Source organism: Nicotiana tabacum, chromosome 13, assembly GCF_000715075.1.
Source record: "Nicotiana tabacum cultivar K326 chromosome 13, ASM71507v2, whole genome shotgun sequence".
In the NCBI taxonomy this organism is placed as follows: domain Eukaryota; kingdom Viridiplantae; phylum Streptophyta; class Magnoliopsida; order Solanales; family Solanaceae; genus Nicotiana; species Nicotiana tabacum.
Window position 1 is genome coordinate 15,330,616 of NC_134092.1, and position 23,110 is coordinate 15,353,725.

Sequence of the window (23,110 nt, forward strand, 5' to 3'; positions counted from 1 at the left end):
GTTGATAGACAGGTTCGCTAGTTGAGGTCCAAGAAGATTTCTGCAGTAAAAGTCTAGTGGAGAGGCCAACCAGTCGAGGAAGCGACTTGGGATGCTGAGGAAGACATGCATAACAGATATCCACACTTATTTAGCACCCTAGGTACAATTCTAAACCTCGTTCAAGGACGAACGTTTGTTTAAAATGTGGAGAATGTAATGACCCAATAGGTCATTTTGACTTTTAGAATCCCGTTTCCCATTTACTGCTCAATTTATGCTTTATAATTATTATGTGACTGACCGAGGTGGTTAGTTTAGGTCCGGTGAGGTTTTTAGAATGGATTGGAACACTTAGTTCCAAAGTTTAAAACTTAAGTTGAAAGGTTGGTTGGATGTCAACCTATGTGTAAACGATCTCGGAATAGAATTTTGATGATTCGAACAGCTCCGTATGGTAATTTTGGACTTAGGAGCGTATTCGCAATTTTATTTTGAACTCCGTAGTTAATTTAGGCTTGAAATGGCTAAAACAGTAATTTAAGTTTGGAGGTTTGACCGGGGAGTTGACTTTTTGATATCAGGGTCAGAATCCAGTTTCGAAAGTTTTTATAGCTCCGTTATGTCATTTATGACTTGTGTGCAAAATTTGAGGTCAATCGGACTTGATTTGATATGTAAAAGTTAGAAATTTTAAGTTTCATTAAACTTGAATTGGAGTGTGATTTATGGTTTTAGCATTGTTTGATGTGATTTGAGGTTTCGACTAAGTTCGTATGATGTTATAGGACTTGTTGGTGTATTTGGTTGAGATACCGAGGGACTCGACTGAGTTTCAGACGGCTAACGGATCATTTTTGGCCTTTGGGAGATAGCTCATAGCTATTGGTATTTTTCTTCTAGTTTCCTTATACGCGATCACATAAGTTCATCGCGATCATGTAAGCTAATTTGGGGCAGATGTGACTTTGTTCTATGCGATCGCGTAGACTTGTTTGAGGCAGTGATGATTTTGTTCTTCGCGATCGCGTGAAGAAAGCCGCGATAACGTAGCTATGGGAGTTTGTTATTCGCGAACGCGTGAATAAGGTCGCGTTCGCGTAGAGTAAGTGGAGTAGAAAGTGGAGGTCACGCGTTTGTGCTTCGCGATCGCGTGGACATGTCCGCGATCGCTTAAGGTTAATTTAGACAGTGGGAGAATTTTTCATCGCGATCGCATGGACAAGTCCGCGATCGCGTAGAGCAAATGATTGGGCAGATAGTTTAAGATCTGAAAATGGGACTCCATTTTTACCGATTTGGAGCTCGAATTGAGGCAATTTTTAGGAGATATTCAGAGAAAAACAACGGGGGTAAGTGTTCTTAATTCAATATTGGTTAAATAATCCGAATTCATCATTGTTTTTATTATTTAATTGGTGAATTAAGTTGGAAAAGTTTGAAAACCCTCTTGGATAAATGTTATGATTTGAGGGCCGAATTGTTATCAGAATTTAGTAATTTTTGTACGGGTAGACACGTGGTTGAATAAGCGTTCATATTTCTTAACTTTGGCCGGATTCCGAGATATTTTTGAGTTAATTTCGGATTTTTATTGAAAAATATAGTATTTTCTTATGAAATTGATTCCTATAATCTTGGGTGACTGTATCGAATTATTTTGGCTAGATTCGAGTCATTCAGAGTTGGATAATCAATGAAAAGGCCTACTAGTGGATTAAATTGGAGCAAGCCGAGGTAAGTCTTTTGTCTAACCTTGTAAGGGGGAATTTATCCTATAAGTGATTTAAATTAATAATTGTTGCTAATTGTGGGGGCTACGTACGCACGAGATGACGAGAGTCCGTGCGTAGCTACTAATTATGCTAAAGTCCGGGTAGTTTAGGACTCAAATCATGAATTACGTGTGTTAATTGTATTCTTTATTTAATTAATATATTTGAACTATATTGTGATTTGCTAGGAAAGATAGTAAAAGATTGAAATCTCATATACTTGATTTTTTGTATAAATTAATTAATTGTTTAAAAAAATTATACATCGTCTTGTATTAATCTTATAATATATATATATCCTCAATCCAGAGGTACATAAAAAAAATGTCCTCCTTTCTTGTGGAGCGGCCGAACGCCTTGACAATATAGATGCATCTATGGATCGCGCGCGCACGTCCCTCGGCAGTGTACACGACACTCTGTATTGGGCCGTACGACCGAAATCGTACATAATAATTATAATAATTTTACGATACCTTGGTATTTTAATTGCAACTTGTGAAGTTAAATAAATTAGAAATTATCGTATTTGAAGGAATTTAATTATTTCTGCTGGTTAAAGAAAATTATTGTTAATTATATAAATTAGGTTGATTTAAATAATTCTATTTTTTTAATTTTATTTATTGTTATTGACCCTTAGTGGGTGTCAAAGTCGATCCCTCGTTACTACCTATTCGAGATTAGGCATACGTTGTTTACGTACTCATGCTACACTTGCTGTATTTTTTGTGCAGGACCTGAGACAGGTGCTATAGTTGGACCTATCAGCGCGCACCCACGTTATCCAGAGATTTAGTGGTGAGCTGCCGTTCTGCAGCAACTAATGCCTCTTCTTGAAATTTTATTCTGTCTATTTCATTTCAGACAGTATTTAAATTTTTTGTATAATCTATTAGATGCTCATACACATGTGACACCAGGTCCTGACATATACTAGTAGAATATTTTTGGATTTAATTCTGTTCAGGTATTTTTTTTTTTAATTTACTAGATCTTTTTATTTTATAAGAGTTGAATTACTTGGTTAAATTTTTAAAGAGTTGAATATGTGTTTAAATCATTAATCAACTTGTCTAACTGTAGTGTTGGACGTCATCATGGTCTATCGATGAAATTAGGTCAGTGATAGTTTTACGGGTAAACAAAAATTTTCTTATCGTCAATTAAAGTAGTAGGATATTATAGTTGATCAACCATAAGTTGCAAGTATAAAGACGTGTTCAATTTGGAATTGGAGCCCCATGTAATTTGTGTTGGGCCTACTACCCATCCGACCCGATTTGATCCGTTTACCCGTTTCGAGGTTTATGGTTTTTCTTGTACAACACTCTATTTTCTACCAAAAACCCCTGCAATCCCCTTTCTTCTCCCATTCTTCGTACCAAAAACCCTAAAACTCTCTGTAAAAAAATGGGTAGCAATCAAGCAGTACTATCACTTCTGAGAAACATAGCAGGAGCCGCATTCGGAATCGGCGTCGGCGCAACGGCTCTCAGCTCCTCCTTGTACACCGTCGACGGCGGCCAACGCGCCGTACTATTCGACCGATTCCGAGGAGTCATCGACGAAACCGTCGGTGAAGGAACTCATTTTTTGATCCCATGGCTTCAAAAACCTTTCATCTTCGATATTCGTACGAAGCCTCATACATTCTCCTCCTTCTCTGGTACAAAAGATCTCCAGATGGTCCATCTTACCCTCCGTGTTCTCTCTCGCCCTCAAGTTTCTCGTCTTCCTGACATTTTCAAAACCCTGGGTCTCGAGGTTTGTGTATTTACATATTTTTTATATAAGCATTTAATACATATTATTGTACGTAGGATTTAAGTTATGTACACTGACAGTCTAAAATTTTTTCGACCTATATGTGAATTTTTAACTTTTGTTAGCAAATTAGTCACGTACATTTTAAGTAATCTGATTTTTTTATAATTTTTACACTGTCTGTTCATTAAACTTAGACTCATGTAGGTTTATGTTACGTAATCTGACAGTATAAGGTTTCCGTTTGACACTATCAGTGAATTGTTAACTTGTCATAGTATAGTAGTTAATGTTATTATTAGATTGCTAATTAGTGCTTTTCAAAATATTTTCCAGTAATTATTTATTAAGTGATCTGAATGTGTATTTACATATTTTGTATATAAGCATTTCTGCATATTATTGTACTATGTACTATGATTTAAATTATGTATACTGACATTGTGAAGATTTTTCCATGCTATCGGTGGATTTTTAACCGGTGATAATAGATTAGTTACCAATTTTATCAGATTATCAATTATAAAGATATTCGAGATATTTGCCTGAAATTATCTATTAAGTGATCTGACTCACGTATAGAGATTTTTTGACACTATTAGTGAATTTTTAAACATGTGATAGCAGATTAGTTCTAATTTTTGTCGGACTACCAACGAATGATTTTCAAGAGATTTGCCTGTAACTGCCTATTAAGTGATATGACTGTAATATCTTTGATATTGTTATTGTGGTAGAACTTGAACTCATGTATCTAAGTATAATGTATGTAATTGTATTTAAGGATATTTTGATGAGGTAATTGTATATAAAGGATTTTGTATATTATTGTATATAAAGGTTTTGTCTCTAATATATATTTTTTTTTTGTATTTCATATGTACTGTTTATAAGAGCTTTGTATAGAATATATAAGATTTATATTTTCCGTATTTGTATGTTTGACTTTTCTTTATAGTTACTAGTATATAATTGTATATGCGGATTGTGTGTATAGTATGTAAGATTTTTTATTTTCATTTTATTATTACAATTTACAGTATGATGAGAAGGTCCTTCCTTCCATCGGCAATGAAGTTCTCAAAGCTGTCGTCGCACAATTCAACGCGGATCAGCTTCTCACAGAGCGTCCACAGGTGTCTGCATTGGTTCGTGAGAGTTTGATTCGTCGTGCAAAGGATTTCAACATTGAGCTTGATGATGTGGCGATAACCCATTTATCATATGGTGCTGAATTTTCTAAAGCTGTGGAGCAGAAGCAGGTTGCCCAGCAGGAGGCAGAGCGGTCCAAGTTTGTTGTGATGAAGGCTGAACAAGAACGGAGGGCAGCTATTATTAGGGCTGAAGGAGAGAGTGAGTCTGCTAAGTTGATTTCTGATGCAACTGCAGCTGCTGGAATGGGTTTGATTGAGCTGAGGAGGATTGAGGCTTCGAGGGAGATTGCTTCGACCTTAGCTAAGACTCCCAATGTGGCTTACTTGCCCAAACTGAACATGCTACTGGGACTGAATGCAGCACGTTGATTAGGTAATTAGGTTTACTATCTGTCTTTCGCTCCCAGTTTTGATATACATGGTTCTCTGAGGTTGAATAATGTGAAGTTGATATGATACAATTTAACTGCTTCAGTAGTTATCGCACAAATCTGTGCTGAACAGAGGTGGGAATCAAGAGCCAAAAAAGTTCTAACTGGCAAATATCTGCCTTTTGTTTTCACCATTTCAGAAGGAATCTCGATAAACGCTTTTGATTTCAAAGTATGGAGTGTTAAATCTCTGAACCAATCCATCAATAGTATGGTTGTTGCACTGTTTAGTAACTTTGTGCTTTTATCTTCTGATATACAAAGTCTGCCTGTAGTTACATCTGTAAATGCTATCCGATGAAGCTGACTTTATGAAGAAGTATAACTGCTATTCATATAGATTTTTTTAGGTTAAATAGCCAGATAGAATAAGCACAAAAGATGGAGATTAGTTCATATGTTTTAATTTCCTGTTTATGTGAACCTATTTCCTTTTTGGTCTGTTTCAAAAAGAATGACTTTTTTCTAAATTTGGAAACAATTTTGCTTAAACTTATAATTCTACCCTTAATTAGAAGCTTTTATAACCACACAAATACTCTGGGCCCATTTTTGACTTGTTTAGGACCACAAATTTCAAAAGTCATCATTTTTTCTTAAATTCCGTGCCGAGTCAAACAAGTTCACATAAATTGAAACGAAGGGAGTATGTTTTAATTATTGTAGCCAGAGCAATAACGAAGGATGATAGGGGAATAGAATATGAATAACACAGTGACAGAACATTGTATATGGTCTTCTTGTTTTGTCTTATTAGTTTAGCTTTTCAGATTTTTTTTAAAGGTGACTGCTTCATCAATCAATTAAAACCTAGTCAATCTGGTGCCAGTTGTCCATAGTTTTTTTGGTTTTACTTACTATGACCTACATAATGGCTAAGTGGGGGAATAGCTCTTAGTTTTAGCTTTAGACAGGTATCTGAAGGGAAAGGAAGAATTGATAGTTAATGGGAACAGAATCTTTGTATGCTAGCAAATTCCTGTATGCTAAAAAAATGTTCATTCCATAATATCTGGTGGATTTGCACTTAGGGAGGATACTTGGTGAGTTTTACTTTCCTTGCTTCACGAGCAACCTTAAGATTGTAACAGCTTGATGGTATTTTCAATTCTCTCAGAAGAGATTGTGTCTTCACTTTGCTTCTATCTTTTTGCAGTCCTTTTAAGTGCAGTGATGCATTTTGTGGAACTCATAAGGCAATAAAAATTAAGATTTTGTGTAGGAAATCAATATAAATTTTTTCTGCATTCTGATAGATGAATGTATGAGGGGTCTCAATTGAGCCTATGCCATTTTAGGAACCATTATTTTACTTGATTTTGTTTTAAGAATGAAGAACTAGAGAATGACCTTCTTTATGGTGATCTGTTCTGCTGAATGATTCTGTAAGTGTTATGATCTTTTCTAATGGAATTAATCTTTGTGTAACATTTCTGTTCAGGGTTGGTATCACATTGGTGCTCTTTTGGATTGTATGTATTTCTATATTTAAGATACGTTGCAAAAGAGACACAGGCTTTCTGCTGGAGAGAATTTACTTACTTTAGTACATGACGATACCTTGATGGAAGAGAGTCTATTAGGATTAAGCCTGTAAAGTACACGTCACAGACTTCCCCCAAAGTCCAAACCCTCTATCAGTTGAACGTGGTTTGCTTAATGAAACATATTATCACTACTCATGCGTGGCTTTCAAGTAATGTTGCAAATCTATTAGAGTAGTATACAATTTGCATTCATCGCCTTTTTGTTTTGTTTTGTTTTGTTTTGTTGATAAGCAAGTAAAGTTTGCATTTCAATGCTTGAGATTTTAGAATTTTATGGCCCTGACAGAAGAACACAACCAGTGTATTTGTAGGGGACCAAGAACTTAAAGGTTACATACTTGGGGAAAAAGTCTCGGTGTGACCTATGTGCTGAGTTAACAATACTGAATTATGCAGTCGTAAATTTGAAAAATGACCTTCAGTTTTTTCTTACTTCTTTCTCCCAACTAATTAGAATAAAAACTCAGTGATTTTGATTTTTGATCAGTACATTTTTGGTGTATAGAACCCAAACGTACAAATATAGAATTTATGGTTGGAAAAAAAAGATTATCTAATTCAAGCTGCTGATGAGCGTAGCTCAACATGTGTAAACAAATCTAATAAATAAAGCCATGTAGTATCTGTCAAAGATAAAACAATTCAGAACGATGAATGCTCAAGAATAACTCAAAGATGTCTTCTCCTTATTGTGAGGGTTTAATGTGTCTGGAGTTGAAAATGCAAGGAAGTGTGTTTATCTTTAGAGGTTAGTTTAGTTCACAGTTAGTTATACAAAAATTATAATACAAACATTGCTTAAGCAGTAAAATATAATTTGATTGTTAGTGGGCGAATTGTGATGGTTAAAATGTTCATTTCATATTGCTCCCGTTGTTCTAACAACCGGCGGGGGTCGTGCACATGAGAGTCCTATTATGCCTGAGATCAACTTCAATTTACCAAACCAAATTTTATCTCATGTAGTCATGAGGGGTGTACAAAGGAAACCGACAAACTGTACCAAACTGATAATCCGAATCAAACCGAGAGAAAAAATCCGACTATGGTTTGGTTTGGTGTTGGGAAAAAAAAAATTGACCAAAATTGGTTTGGTTTGGTTTTATCTTAAAAATAGTCAAACCGAACCAAGCCAACCCGATATTATATGTATAGAAATTTTAAATATATTTAATACATAAAAATCTTTATTGTTGTGTAGTTTGTGAATATTTCTTAAACATTTTCATAATTTTATCTTTTAACGTATTATTTTTTAACTTGGACTTATAATTCTTGAATGCTACAATAAGTTTTATAGTCAATATTAATGCTAATAAAAGGCATTCAATTAAATTGTACTAGGAATGACAATAGTGTTGGATATTTATTTATTTATTTTTTTAGTTTTTTCATGGTTTAGATAAAATGCACAACTTATTTTTAGTGTTTAGTTAGTCATGTAAAAATAGTACTTGTTAGTCGTACTTATTTTAACAACTTACTAATTTTAGATTATGTTTATTTTTATTATGGTATATTAATAATATTTATTTTATGCAATTTTATTATCTTTATTATTGAATATTTTAGTACAATGATATAGCTCATCTCATATTTTATGTTATTTTCTTGAAAAACATCTTATATAGTTATGTCTTACTAGGATCAAAAAAATATTTGGAGCACAAATTCTATGTTTTGTGCTATGAAAACTTTATGGAAAAAACCCTGAAAATCTGAAAACCTGAAAAACCCGAGAAAACCGAGGTTAAACCCCCCGACTTTTATTGGTATAGTTTGGTCTTTAGATTTAATAACCCGACACAACTGGTTTGATTTGGTAATTGAAAATCCGAACCAACCCGTCCTATATACACCCCTAGTGGTCATTATGAACCCGTATAAAGATATAAGTAGCCACATTAGATTACACGGGAATAAATTTTTTTCTTGTACAACAAATAACATTCTGAATTACTTATACTGAATTTATGGTGAGATTAATTTTTGGGATCTTTACACAAATAACCAGGTAGATTCAATGCTTATTTTTTTAGTCGGTATATATAAATTATATACGATTATATATATATACTAATTTCTCGACACAGTGTCATGTCATATTTTTTTATAAAATAAAATTTGAGTAAATCATTATACATGGAAGAGATACAAGTTTCTATTGATGATCGATGTGGATCATCGTATGGTTACTTGTTTGTCGATATTAAGAAGATTAAATTGTCGTTTAAACGTTAAACCTACAAAAATGATCAATAGAATTTTAATTATATACACAGGATATCATTAATAAAGGAAAGAAAAATAACTGTAGAATATAATACAAATTGAAATGGTTATTATATGCGTAATAACACCTTTCGTGTTATGAATTTTTGTATGACTTTATTATTCACTTCACATTATGATCTCGGCTGAATCTGAGGTGGTTAGGCGCGCAAAATAATAACAATATGACAACATATATATATGTTATGTACTATAATTGTGAACATTTGTGCTTGATAATTTTTAAAAAATTAAAACATTAAACAACTTGTGTTGGCATTAGTTATTATTGTTTTAGTTAGTATATTGAAATAATTGTAGTATTACCAATTTTATGATTGAGTAATCTGAATAACCTGTTAAAGAGTATATAAGAAATTTCACATAGGATGCAATATTTAACGACATAAAATTCATTCTAATATATTTTTGCATATTAGTGTACTATACAATTTAATAGCAAATGGTAATACTAAAGTTAGGAACATGAACGCATACACATCACATAGTATCATACCTGGTGATTATATATGTGCATTAAATCATCTTAGCATTTTCCTTTCGGTTAAAATCACAGTCAATGAATGATAAATAATTACTCATTGACAGTTACATCTCATTTATTTATGCCCATAGAAATACTACCAATAAAATCTTAGTATTGAATAGAAAGAATCCATGCATGGAAATAGCAATGCTGACTCCAGGTAATACTTTTAACTTCAACACTCATAAAGAAAATAAAATGAGAAAAAATTCTCAGATATTAAAATATGAAAAGAAAAAAAAAGATAAAAAAATACTTAAGTCAAATTAATTTCACTGACTTAAACTAATTATCAAAAATTATTGGCTCGAATGTTATAGGCCATATTGGAGAAAAGAAAATAGAAGAAATGAGTTTCGATCAGTTACAATAAGAATTCAAAATAAAAGCCTTAAAAAATAGCTTTGCTTTTGTAGCCTCATATCTTAAAACCATAAGGCTTCTGATACTTCTATTTTAAAGAGTCAAAAAGAAAAGTTAGTCAATAATGTGAAGGAACACAATCATTTATGAAAAGTCACTTCTTGAAAAATAAATAAATTTAAAGGATGAAAAGCGTATCTAACACATTAGCATTTTAGTCCTTTTTCATGTACTTGATATGGGAGATCAGTTTCCATTAAGTGTAAATTGGCTTAAATATTCAATCATAATTGCGTATAATTGACCATAAAATTATTATTAATTGTATTAGATCCCTTTCATAAATTAAAAAGGCATAATTTTTTTAAAGAAAAGACACTAAGATATTAGTTTCGTACACATGGAATAGCATTAGCAAACTTGGTATAAAATTCAGCTGTCAAAGTGCTGCCTTCTTATTAATATGTTTTATTATTGTTGCTCTTTGACATAAACTTCTTTTGTAATAAATTTTGACGTGAGTTCACCTTATTGGTGAAAAAGAAGTGGGATTGCTTGTTCCCAAGCTTGATCAAGCGCTTCTTTTCTTGTCGATCTTCACTTTTATTTGTCTTCTCTAATACTCCTATTTAGCTTTGGAAGAAGTATATACATTGTAGAGTTACTTGGATTGTTAGAAGTTAGTTAGTGGGTTAGTGTATAACTATCAACAGCTATTATTTTATTGTTAAGGAGTTAGTAGTTAGTGATAGTATATATATACATGTACAGTACATGTTGATGAATAATATTCGACATTTTTTATATATATATATATATATATATATATATATATGTATGTATGTATGTACAGTACATGCATGCTAAAAAATGAGATTCGATATTTCCTAAAGGCAGCTCTCTTTCTCTATTAGCTTCTTCCTCCTCTGTTCCATCTCTGCTTCTCCAATGGATGTGACTCTTTAACATGGTATCAGAGCTCGGCTCAACTCCGACAAGTTCAACAATGGTAGACGAGTGAGGAGAAAGTACAATTGAGTTGTTCGAATCCAGAACTTGCTTCAAATTACAGCTGAAGATACAACTTCTTCTTCAAGCTTAGGGTTTGCCGATAAATAGATGTAGATAATTATTATAAGTACACAAATTTAATGAAGAAAGAGCAAAAATAATTAGCATTTCCTTGTTTTTAAACATTCATGTTTCATAACTTATGGAACTTCAAATTTAAATACTTGCATAAAAACCTAGGATACTTATTCGTTATTTTTATGCGTGGAATTTATTTATTTTATGTACATGCAAATTTAATATCCCATTAGTTGAACAAGAAAAAAAGGAGAACCAATTAATAAAGAATTAGGAGAAATCCAAAATATTACATTACTTTGATGCCCCAAAGAAAAACCACAAGAACCGGCCGCTGTCTGTTTTTATTTGCGGATATTTGCTATATGGTCAATTTAGCTTTTAATCTTTCAGAAAGAAATATGTATATCAATTAAATATGGCAACAAAAGAAAAACTTCACCTAATATCTATTTTACAAAATCATATATGTTTTTCTTATTCAAATATGAATCACGTCCGACGATATTGATATTTATATAATTAATCATACAGATAATGTTAGGTTGTTTGCGTTAATATATATACTTCTAGGATGAGAAAATAATATAATACATAAATGCTAAAGATCATCTTTTTCTTGATAAGAAAAATAACGTTAATGACTCGGGCTGTCATACATCAATAATTGCAATGAGATCTTTCTTAGATTTCTTGCGACTGTTGTTAGACGTGATTTCTTTTTCGACAAAAATTCAGCTTATACCTTAAAATGTTTATACAACCTGAAAATATTCTATACTTCGTATTTATAAGAGAAGGGAATAGGAATTAAAAGTCTATGCAAAGTCATGATTATATTGCATAGTGATAAATTGTCCAAGTGAATAGTATTGTTACATAAATTGGCAGTCAGATTCAATATTTGCTTTTTCTACTTGATATACATTAATTTTACACAATTATACATATATTACACATAAATTATATACATGGACGGATCTACATATTAAATTTGGGTGCTTCAGCATCCACTAACCTTACCACATGGCATGTATTAGCTATATAGAAAATTTGAGGCGTTTGATATATTAAACCAGGAAGCACCCAAATAACAAAAAGGCTGATGGGTGCTTTGGTCAAGCAAGGATTGTGGCCGCTTTAGTAGTGTGAGGGGTTGGATTGGAAGTTCAAAACTCACTCATAGCGGGCTTAATTTTACTTTCTTCCTTTACTCCATTTAGGTCTCCTTTTTAAATTTTTCCCTGATTTATATTTTACCTTCCCTCTTTTTTTATAAAGTTTTTCCTTTTGTATTTTACCTAGTAATTCTCTATAACAAACAAAGAAAGAAACTCCAAAGTTTGACCCTTTTAAAAATAAATAGTTCCTCTAGAGTGGCAAAATTCATTAAAAAAATTCTCGCCAGTTGCATTTTTTGTTACACGCGTTTATAATATTAATACAAGTTTTTTTATTAACTTTTTTTACCGTCATGTTCAAATAGTTATGCACTTAAAAAAATTCTCGCTAGTTGCATTTTTCGTTAACTTTTTTTACCGTCATGTTCATCTAGAGTGGCAAAATCCATTAAAAAAATTCTCGCCAGCTGCATTTTTCGTTACACGCGTTTTATAATATTAATACGAGTTTTTTTATTAACTTTTTTTACCGTCATGTTCAAATAGTTATGCACTTATACTATGTGATTGGTAGTAACTGTACGTCAAGAAAAGTTAAGCACCCACGAACCCAAAATCCTGGATCCGCCACTGGATTTATATATATATATATATATATATATATATATATATATATATATATATATATATATATATATATATATATATATATGATACAGAAGCTAGTTATTTTTAGTTTAAGAGATTAGGTGGACGGCTATTTGGGTTAATTCTTTAAAAATTTGATAGCCGACTTCAAAATTCTAAATATTAGATCAAGCCTAAATATTATAGTTTTATATCTGTTAAGGAATTTTTTTTTGAAGAACTAAATAGGAGAACAAAATGTTCTTGAAATAAAAATAAGCAGATTTAATTCCGATGATTAGATATTTGTTTATGAGATAGCTTAGTAGATTTTACCCCTTAAAGGACTTTGAATTTGTGTCTATTTCCTCTGGGCAGAACGTGAATGGAATTTATGGGGAAAAAGTAGGATAGAAATTTAATTAATTGGATTTCTAATTAAGATCTAATTGTAGTTTTAGGAGTAGGTGATTTAGTTTGGTCGCAATTAACGACTTAAAATAGTTTTACAGTTTTGTACAAAAGTTAATTAATATTTTAAGGTTAAAATTATAAGATTATTTTTGTAAACTAACATTGTATTCATGCTTTTATAATAATACTAGTTACTATGTACATGCATTACACGTAAATATTTAGTCAGAACTTTTATGTGAAAGAACAACTAACTAAATTTAGTAACAAATTATTTACAAGATGATATGATCATTGTAAAGTAATTAACGTGATAAAAATACAGCAATCATTTAAATGCTAAACATTAATGTTATTACATTAATAGAATACTTGAATTAAAAATGATATCGTCTTAACCTACAAAGATGATCAATTTAATTAAGTTAAGTAATATCCTATTTATAGTGTATAAATATTCAGTGTGGTAGTATCATATCTGGGACTTCTTTATAGAGGTCGTTTTTTGGTGTCATATTTCTTCTATAACTTTGGCTTCTCCATCTCAAAAGTAAAACATATAGTTGTCCATCTTTGAATTACTCCAAAAATTATTACTTTTTCACTATTGTACTTTGACATATTTGTGAGGGTTGTCTCAATTATTTATAAAGTTATATCAAATTAAAATTATGTCGGATATAACCCGAGTAAAATTACACTACTTTATCATATTCAAAGCAATAAAATATTAATTATACACGTGTTTTGATAAATCAAGTCCATGATTAATTAAGATTTTATATATATTTAACCGCTTCCAAAAATAATTGCAGATAAATATTTTTTTGTATATATGTGTATTATATATATAGTATATATTTTTTAGCTAGCTAATACCTTGGAAAGTTCAAGTTGATTTTCACATTATTTATGAACATCGTAATGTATTTTTGCTTCTATTACAGAGTCGGTCCAATCATTGTGTTCCACTTACTTAGATTGTTTGAACCAATCATAACGCATAATTCATTAATAATATTATTCTAAAGGATTTTACTTTTTATTTGAATATAAATTGATGTAAATCTTGAATTGGAGACAATTGAGCATCTAATGAAAATAAATCAATCAAAATAAATTTTTTTTGTTAAACTTCGATATATACGAGACTTTGACGAACTTGTTCTAGGAAACCTAATCTAACATCAATCGATTTTCTTTGAGAAATTTGTAAAGCAATCAATTACTCATATTGAAGTAAAAACAAATAAATTAAAGAGCACAATCTCATCTTTTTTATTAGAACTATTTTATTATCATGTAAAAGAAACATATTCATATAAACTTGCCCCTATTTTTTAATCCTTTAAAATTAGATTTTATATTTTAAAAAATTACTATTTAATTGTTTTCTTATTATTTAATATTTTAAAAATTAACTCAATTTATTTGAAATGTGTAGTAACTCCTAATATTTAGGTAAAAGATACTAACTTAACTTAGTTTTAGCTTTACATGAACTAAATACAAATTAAGACTTTAAAGGATAGTAAGAATTTTCTAACTTTGTTTAAAATATTATTGCTTAGAACGTAGTACTAAATCTTCTTTAGTACATGCCTTTTTTTTCTAGTATATTCCTTGTTATAAAAGAATTGTAATTAGGAACAACAATTATTTGAAAGAAAATTATGGACGTACTTTTCTAATTCAAGTAGGATCAACATTGTAGGGTCAGACATATGTATAGTTTAAATCGAAAAAGAATTTCATCATTAGGTAATTTACCATTAGATCCTTAAATTATACAAATATTTAAGGGCATAAAAGTCGATCAATATTTTAGGGATATTTTAGTCGTTCAACATTTAGCATAAATTATTCGTGCTTTTATAATAATACAGATAAAGAGCGAGAGAGCGCGTTGGTGAGGTGCTATTCAGGTTAATTCTTCTTAATTCTGCGTTGGGATAAAACGGCCCAATGATACTCTTAATATGGTGTAATATTATCCATGTGGCCGATTACCACGAGCTGCAGTTCAATCTCCGAATTTTACTGTGTGTCACCCATATCGTCAGAGTATTTATGACAACCGACGCCCGCAACTAGCTTTTTCTTGTATGTGCGTCGCCAAGTTCGTAAGAGTAAGCAAACCGAGTCTCGCACCATCACTCAGCCATCACCATACTTATCCCGCCGAAATTGAGCTCTAACACAAGTTATTGGACTAAAACAATTCAATGATACTTTTATTATGATGTGATATTGTCCGTTTTGAACTAAACACGTACTAACTTTTTCTAAAAAATCTCATTATATATAAATTACCAATCTTTTCAGTTACAACTTTATTCGTACACCTAATATTTTGTTTGTGTGAAGCCTACCAATCCGAGGTGCACTAGGAGAATTTTTTCTCGTCCCAGTCAACAATCATGGGCCAAACCTAGAGGCTAGAGTTTCCATGGCCCTGGCCCACAAATCTGAAAGCCTCAATTAGCGCGCACAAAAATCAAACTTGAAATGAGAAGAATCCCAAAACCACTCTTTCATTTCATATTCTCAGCTCTCTCTCTCCCTCTCCCTCTCCCTTCAAACATCGATGTCGTCGTCGCGCGATGAGTTCGTGTACATGGCGAAGCTTGCGGAGCAAGCCGAGCGGTACGGGGAGATGGTAGAGTTCATGGAGAAGGTCGTAACCACCGCGGACGGCGGCGAGGAACTAACCATCGAAGAACGTAACCTTCTCTCCGTAGCTTACAAAAACGTGATCGGAGCACGACGAGCCTCGTGGCGGATCATTTCCTCTATTGAGCAAAAAGAAGAGAGCCGAGGCAACGAAGATCACGTGACCTCTATTAAAACTTACAGATCTAAGATCGAGTCGGAGTTGACATCGATCTGTAACGGTATACTCAAGCTGCTCGATTCGAATCTCATCGGCGCTGCTTCTACCGGAGATTCTAAGGTGTTTTATTTGAAAATGAAAGGAGATTATCATCGGTATTTGGCCGAGTTTAAGACCGGAGCTGAGAGAAAAGAAGCTGCTGAGAATACTCTTTCGGCTTACAAGTCCGCTCAGGTTTGCTTTTGATTTTTTTAATTATCAATTGCAACAAATTCTCCTGTTTTGTTAAAAATTAATGAAAATTTATGCAAATGCTGGAAAATAATATCCGGTTTTAATTTCGTCATTAATTGCATCAAATTTTCGTCCTGACTAATTAGAAATACGGGAAAAATATGCAAATGTTTGAGAAAAATATCCGATTTTTGATTTCATTAGCAATTGGACCAGTTCTTTGTCCTGATTTATTAAATGATGGAGAATTACGCAAATGCTAAAGAAAATTTTGGTTTTACATTGTATTGAAGTATGAAATTGAAATATTCATCTTGTCCTTTTTAGGAAATTGCAAATGCGGAACTGGCACCTACACATCCCATTCGATTGGGGCTAGCTCTCAATTTCTCTGTATTTTACTATGAGATATTGAATTCTCCTGATCGTGCTTGTAATCTCGCCAAACAGGTAAGCAAAAAAGTCATGATTTGTTATTTGAATTTGAATTTTTGGTAGGAATTTAGGCATCTTACTTATGGTTGTCTTTATGTTAAAAAGGCCTTTGATGAGGCGATCGCTGAGCTTGACACGTTGGGGGAGGAGTCCTACAAGGATAGTACGTTGATAATGCAGCTTCTTCGCGATAATCTGACTTTGTGGACCTCCGACATGCAGGTAGTTCTTTCTGTTCTCTTGTTAATGAGATTGTTCCTTAATTACTTGTGTGATTATTTTGCTTAGTCATGTATGGGCTTTTTGCAGGACGAGGGAACTGAAGAGATGAAAGAAGTAGCAAAACCGGATAATGAGGAGCACTAAAAGTGGTGAAAATCTTTTATTCAGGATTTGAATGCCAGGTTAAACCTTGCTCATTGGTTTAATTAAGATCTTTGCAGTTCTAATTCCCCTATGATTTGTGAGACCTAAAAATTGTAAGCTGTCATTCTTTAAAGAAAGGTCCAGTGCTGCGCATCTCTGGCGTTTTGTTTGTATGGAGAGGAATATGGGGAAGTAGGACGCTTTCACTTGTGTTCAGTTCTGATATAGGATTTCAACTTGTTTGCTTTGGGTCATGAGTTAAAAGATCATTGTTTATCTCTGCAACTCTCCTGTATTTGGATGCTTCTTTTTCCTGATTGGAATGACCAATTGAGCATCTGTTCTCCATTTAAATTTACCAATTTCATTGTCTTGTTCACAATGTTTACATAGTGTTTTGGCTTTAGTTTGTGATGTAAGTTGGATATGGTAAAGCCCATCCCACAAACCCTTTTGCCCAGTAACTATACAGTTTTTCCTTTCCACTCTCTTCATGACTCAAGCTCATGGATATGTTCTACTCCATTCGTCCCAATTTATGTGAGATGTTTGACTGGGGACACAAAGTTTAAGAAATAAAGAATTTTTTTTTAAACTTGTGGTCTAAAACAATTCATAGAAATTTGTGTGGTTAGAAATCATCTCATTATGAGTAAAAAGGGAGATTTAAAGTTGAATTGTTACTAAATTTAGAAAGGTGTCATTTTTTTGATACCGACTAAAAATGAAAGAGTGTCACATAAAATAAAACAGATGAAGCATTAAATTACACTGGCTCCAGCGTCATGACAACAAGTGGGCCACTAACCTTATTCATCCTATATCTATCTCTATAGTTCTTATGGTATCCAGGCTAAGGTCCTTGTTTGTTTGTTGAGTAAAAACAGACAACATTCGGGTGCAAGCTGTTAATGCATCTAATTCTTGGTAAAGAAATATTTGAGCTAATCAAAAGCCAACCATGATTGAAGGCCACTTTCAATATAGGTCAAACGAGGTAATAAATCACTACAAACAATGCACTAGGAGTGTGAGCCTGGAATGTCTATGTCACAAATCTTATTCTTCTTCACCTTATTTCCAACTCCATTTCAATATCTCAGAATGCATTGGATGACTACAATGTCTTTGACACAAATATTTTAATGTCCTAAGTCATACAATATTGTATAGCGGAGCACCCTAATCTTGGAAGCAACAAAGATGCATGCGCCGCCATGATTTATTTCTTTCAGCAAACAGAATACTCAAAAGGATTTGAAATAACTATTTAAGTGAAATTATTTTCATTCACTTGAATGGACATTCATGCTTAGATCTAATGAAGCTAATATTGAATAATAAAAGAACAACTGAATAAATAAAACACTTGTCAGGGTGCAATTTCTTGTCATGTAATAAAAGAAGCATTTTGTGCATAGTATTAAAACTTCAAAACTGAAATTAACTATACCATTCCAAGTTGTATCTGAAAAAGAAAGGCCTAATTTTGAGGTCATCAACTCTTCGAAATAATACTTTTCTCTTCCTACTAGGACTTCAATCAGTATCTGAATGATCGGAGAATTCTGCTCTAGGTGTTCCAAAATCGTCTGAGAAGGTAGATGAGGATGCTCTCCGATGATGAGATACCTGTTTTGGTGTATGGGGCTCTGATTTTGGCGCCTCAGCCTTTTCAGGATCATCATCTTGAATTTTTGCTTCTAAATCTTCCTGTTCTTGTTGAAGCAACTCAATAGGTTTGACGCTGAAAATTTCCTTGTCTACTTGTCCAATCTCTCGAGCAAGAAAATGAAGTTTTTCCTCCTTTTCAGCTAGGGAATCTTTGAGTTGAGAATTTTCATCTCTAGCTAGATCAGCAGCAGCTTTTGCAACGTTCGCTTCATTTACAACCTGCTTCAATATGTCCCTCAATTTGTAAATTTCTTCCCTTGCTGCTCTAGTCATATGCTCAGCATCTTTAAGAGACTCGGCGAATCTTGCAGTCTCCTGCTGAGCAAGAGTTTCCTGTTTTGCCTCATCCAAAAGCTTTTGGTACCTAGCTTCAGTGTTTCTGACCATCTGTTTCAATCGTCTTGCCTCATCTTTTACTTGTTCTAGTTCTAATTGAGAAGCACTAAGTTTCTCCTTGGCCACAGTAGCTTCGGTTTGGCTCTTTTCTTCTGCATCAGTTGCCAATTTAAGTTGTTTTCTAAGCAAGAGCATCTCATCACTCAAAGCCAAATTTGCCTTGGTTGATCCAAGTTCAGACCTAAGGCGTTCCAGTTCCTTCTCCCAAGAAATCTTCCTATGGCAAGAACCATCACAATGTCTGCTAATTTGCTCGAACTCCTTTGTCTTCAATGCCAATGAATCTACTATTTTAGACTCGGATAATCTTCTATTCTCTACTTCAACTTGTAGTTCATGAACCCTTTTCTTGAAATTGGATAATAAATCCATCACCTGAGCCTCATTCCCTTTTGCATTATTCAATTCATCTTTCAATTTTCCTAAACTAGCTTCTTTTTCTGCTAACCAAAGCTGAAACTCTTTTGCTCTCTCAATCTCCAACCTCAGAGACAAAATATTCTTATATTTAATCTTCAATTCTTCTTGAGTATTAGATTGCAATTCCCTCGAAGTTCTTAGCTCTTTTAATAGTTCCCCAGTTGCCTTCACACTGGCCTCATTAGCTACCTCTTTCATCTGCCAAAGCTCCTCCTCAAGTTTTCCCATTTGTTCTTGCATGATTAAAAGTCTATTAATAGGATAGTCTGCAAGCGAAAACAATATACCAATTAGTCGGGATTAAGTTTTTTGCAAGGAGTGATACCAACTCATAATTAAATTGTAGAAAAATGTCATGAATGTGTTGGGCTAAATGGTCTAAAGATACTTTGAACATGGTATGATATTGTCCGTTTTTGGGCCAAGTTTACACATCAATAATCTCCCCCTCAAACTAAGTTCCACATAATTTGGAGATTAACTGTGTGTCACCCACATGATCCCGAGTATTTATGGTCACCGAAGCTCAGAGGAGAGGATGCGTCTTTAAAGTTATGCGTAATGATAGAAAACTGGCCCATAGACCAGCAAAGGCACTAAGCCGGACCCTACGCCATCACTCCACCATCTTCATACTCGCCTCGCCAAACCATTAGGTCTGATACCAGTTGTGGGCTAAAACGACACAAAGATACTCTTAACATGATTTGATATTGTTCGATTTGGACTAAACTCACACGATTTTCCCAAAAGACCTCACAGCATTAAAAGTATCCAACTCTTTATAAGTAGTTATTTTGTATAATTACTTATGATTATGCCCACCCAACATAATGATTATGCAATTTGTAAATAAATGCTGAATTTTGAACAAGAGATTTATGTGCCAATAGAAAATCTAAAAAACTTCTACTGCTAAAAAAATTAGTATTTTTATAATGTTTGAGTGAGATGCGCTTAAATAGAGTCACATGGACATGATTCATAATGTGTGAGGCGTATCTGATTTTTTTTGTTGTCTAAAATCAATCACGAATGATGAAAAGATACAAAAAGTTTTGAACGAATTCCATTATGCATATTACACCCAAAAAAAAAATACTCCCCCAAAAATTAGTATTTTTATAATGTTTGAGTGAGATGCGCTTAAATAGAGTCACATGGACATGATTCATAATGTGTGAGGCGTATCTGATTTTTTTTTTTTGTCTAAAATCAATCACGAATGATGAAAAGATACAAAAAGTTTTGAACGAAAACCATTATGCATATTACACCCCCAAAACACCCAAAAAAAAAATACTCCCCCAAAAATTAGTATTTTTATAATGTTTGAGTGAGATGCGCTTAAATAGAGTCACATGGACATGATTCATAATGTGTGAGGCGTATCTGATTTTTTTTTTTTGTCTAAAATCAATCACGAATGATGAAAAGATACAAAAAGTTTTGAACGAAAACCATTATGCATATTACACCCCCAAAAAAAAAAAACCCCCAAAAATTAGTATTTTTATAATGTTTGAGTGAGATGCGCTTAAATAGAGTCACATGAACATGATTCATAATGTGTGAGGCGTATCTGATTTTTTTTTTTTGTCTAAAATCAATCACGAATGATGAAAAGATACAAAAAGTTTTGAACGAATTCCATTATGCATATTACACCCAAAAAAAAAAAAATACTCCCCCCAAAATTAGTATTTTTATAATGTTTGAGTGAGATGCGCTTAAATAGAGTCACATGGACATGATTCATAATGTGTGAGGCGTATGTGATTTCTTTTTGTCTAAAATCAATCACGAATGATGAAAAGATACAAAAAGTTTTGAACGAAAACCATTATGCATATTACACCCCAAAAAAAAAAAAATACTCCCCCAAAGACAAATCAAGAATCAAATTGTATAATTTCCCTGAAAAAAATTGAATAAAAAATATGAAGGATGAAAGAAAAGAAGTAATACCTTGGATAAATGGTCAACCTTGGATGGATTTCTTTCAAGAAAAAGAAGGGCGTCTTATTCTCATACAAACTCAATACTCGAGACAAGAGTACAAGACAGGTACTAGCACTCTCTTATTTATAATAGTGTAAAACCTACTTTTACTAAAACTAGAAAATTTATCCCAATATTATTTTGACTACAAATTCTATTTATATATAAATAAAAGAAACTAACAAATACTAAATCATAAACAATTTAGGTTTAATTTTAAATGACAGATGTCAGAAAAAGTTAGCTGCTCCCAAAAGGTGTGGGTGTCTTTTGATTTTGAACGAAATCAAACGTTAATTCCGGTTTTGATTTTGTTATTATGTCTTTACTTTGACTTCGATTTTTGAATATTAAATGGTGTATTAACTAAGGCGTACAAAGTACGAGTCAAAAATCTCTCCTCACCTATTAACGTGTTAGCTCTACGAGACTTTTATTAAATTCCTATTGTTGCCTCTAACTCTGAGCAAGTTCGGAGGTGAGCAAACTTTGCCAACTCAGCACTAAAATCTGAATTATTAAGGATTGAGTGATCAAAAGCCAAAATTTAAGCATTGGGGATTAATTATTGAATTGTTGGATCTTGATTGATTTTATATGTTAGTTTGATGATTTAAGATATTCCTGAACCGAGGGTCTATCGGAATCAGTTTCTCTATCCCATCGGGGTACGGGTAAGGTGTGCGTACACACTACCCTCCTTATACCCCACTTTGTAGGATTTTACAGGGTCGTCGTTGTTGTTGTTGTTTGATGCTTTAAGAGGACATAGAATGACTGTCATTACATGACTCGACTATAAGTACGTATCCGATACAAGTGTATTAATCAGTAAAAACTTACTTGCACTAGGTATTTACATCAATCTAATAAATATATAGCAGATGTCTTCTTAAGCATGTGCAATTTTTCTCGTAAACTTTTAGCGTATTTAGAAGGCTGAGTATATCGACGGCCCCTCAAACTTGTCAAAATTTTCATTTAGACCTGAACTAAAGCTACGACCTATTGGCTATTGAAAACCTCAACCCAAGCAAAATTGTGCCTATTAAACACGTCTCCCACAGCCTTTGGAATAACTTAAGTGTGTGTTGTCAAACGCCTCTGATATGGCTGAACATGTGTAATGGAAAAAAGCAAGGATTTCATGTTCCTTTGGAAGTGCTAAATAGTGGTAGGTGCAACTTTGTAACTAAATATTTGAGTTAATCAAATGCCTACCATGATTAAAGACCACTTCTTCAACCTTAAGGTACTAGATGGCATAGCCTGGCAGTTAATAAAGTGGGAATGACGGGGAAGATCATAGTTCAAATTTCGTTAGAGGTGAGAAAATGCGCTAGCTGATTTCTTCCTATCAGTTTAAGCCTTGGTATGCCTATGGATTAGTTGAAGTGCGCGTAAGTTGGTCCGAACACCACCATATAAAAAGAAAAAAAAAACATTTCAGCTTTATGATATATTGGTCAAACCGGGTAAAAACCCCCATTTCAGCTTTATGCCTGAGTCTGCAATTTCTATGGCACAAATCTTATTATTCTTCACCTTATTACAAACTCCAATTCAACATCTCAAGAGTACATTGGACGACTATGGTTCCTTGCTAGATATTAAGTTATTTCTTTAATGTCCTAAGTCATCACAGTATTGGGAGGAATCAAGATAC

At 33.0% G+C, this 23,110-nt stretch overlaps 3 protein-coding genes across 4 annotated transcripts; 2 read left to right on the top strand and 1 right to left on the bottom strand.

The window, feature by feature from the left end:
- Positions 1 to 3,092: 3,092 nt before the first annotated feature.
- On the top strand, positions 3,093 to 6,912 carry LOC107808848 (prohibitin-3, mitochondrial). Of its 2 annotated transcripts, XM_016633410.2 has the most exons (3): positions 3,094 to 3,521; positions 4,562 to 5,048; positions 6,548 to 6,912. In XM_016633410.2, the coding sequence occupies exons 1-2, from the start codon at positions 3,168 to 3,170 to the stop codon at positions 5,042 to 5,044; spliced, it is 837 nt and encodes a 278-aa protein (XP_016488896.1). In that variant the 5' UTR covers positions 3,094 to 3,167; the 3' UTR covers positions 5,045 to 5,048; positions 6,548 to 6,912. The 2 variants fall into 2 exon arrangements, with proteins under 2 accessions (XP_016488897.1, XP_016488896.1); XM_016633411.2 differs by lacking the exon at positions 6,548 to 6,912 and having other exon boundaries at positions 3,093 to 3,521; positions 4,562 to 5,278.
- An 8,741-nt stretch (positions 6,913 to 15,653) lies between these two features.
- On the top strand, positions 15,654 to 17,288 carry LOC107818314 (14-3-3-like protein F). Its single transcript, NM_001326019.1, has 4 exons — positions 15,654 to 16,152; positions 16,480 to 16,602; positions 16,693 to 16,809; positions 16,897 to 17,288. Exons 1-4 carry the CDS (start codon positions 15,673 to 15,675, stop codon positions 16,951 to 16,953), a joined length of 777 nt encoding a protein of 258 aa, NP_001312948.1. The 5' UTR covers positions 15,654 to 15,672; the 3' UTR covers positions 16,954 to 17,288.
- A 1,074-nt stretch (positions 17,289 to 18,362) lies between these two features.
- LOC107818311 (uncharacterized) lies at positions 18,363 to 21,565 on the bottom strand. Its single transcript, XM_016644302.2, has 2 exons — positions 21,412 to 21,565; positions 18,363 to 19,709 (listed from the first exon to the last, which is right to left on the bottom strand). Exon 2 carries the CDS (start codon positions 19,681 to 19,683, stop codon positions 18,493 to 18,495), a length of 1,191 nt encoding a protein of 396 aa, XP_016499788.2. The 5' UTR covers positions 19,684 to 19,709; positions 21,412 to 21,565; the 3' UTR covers positions 18,363 to 18,492.
- Positions 21,566 to 23,110: the final 1,545 nt, after the last annotated feature.

Coding starts and splice junctions, on each gene's coding strand:
- LOC107808848 (XM_016633411.2), top strand. CDS start 3,168: ATGGGTAGCAATCAAGCAGTACTATCACTTCTGAGAAACATAGCAGGA. Junction 3,522..4,561: donor TCAAAACCCTGGGTCTCGAG/GTTTGTGTATTT, acceptor TACAATTTACAG/TATGATGAGAAGGTCCTTCC.
- LOC107818311 (XM_016644302.2), bottom strand. CDS start 19,683: ATGCAAGAACAAATGGGAAAACTTGAGGAGGAGCTTTGGCAGATGAAA.
- LOC107818314 (NM_001326019.1), top strand. CDS start 15,673: ATGTCGTCGTCGCGCGATGAGTTCGTGTACATGGCGAAGCTTGCGGAG. Junction 16,603..16,692: donor CTTGTAATCTCGCCAAACAG/GTAAGCAAAAAA, acceptor TATGTTAAAAAG/GCCTTTGATGAGGCGATCGC. Junction 16,810..16,896: donor TGTGGACCTCCGACATGCAG/GTAGTTCTTTCT, acceptor GGCTTTTTGCAG/GACGAGGGAACTGAAGAGAT.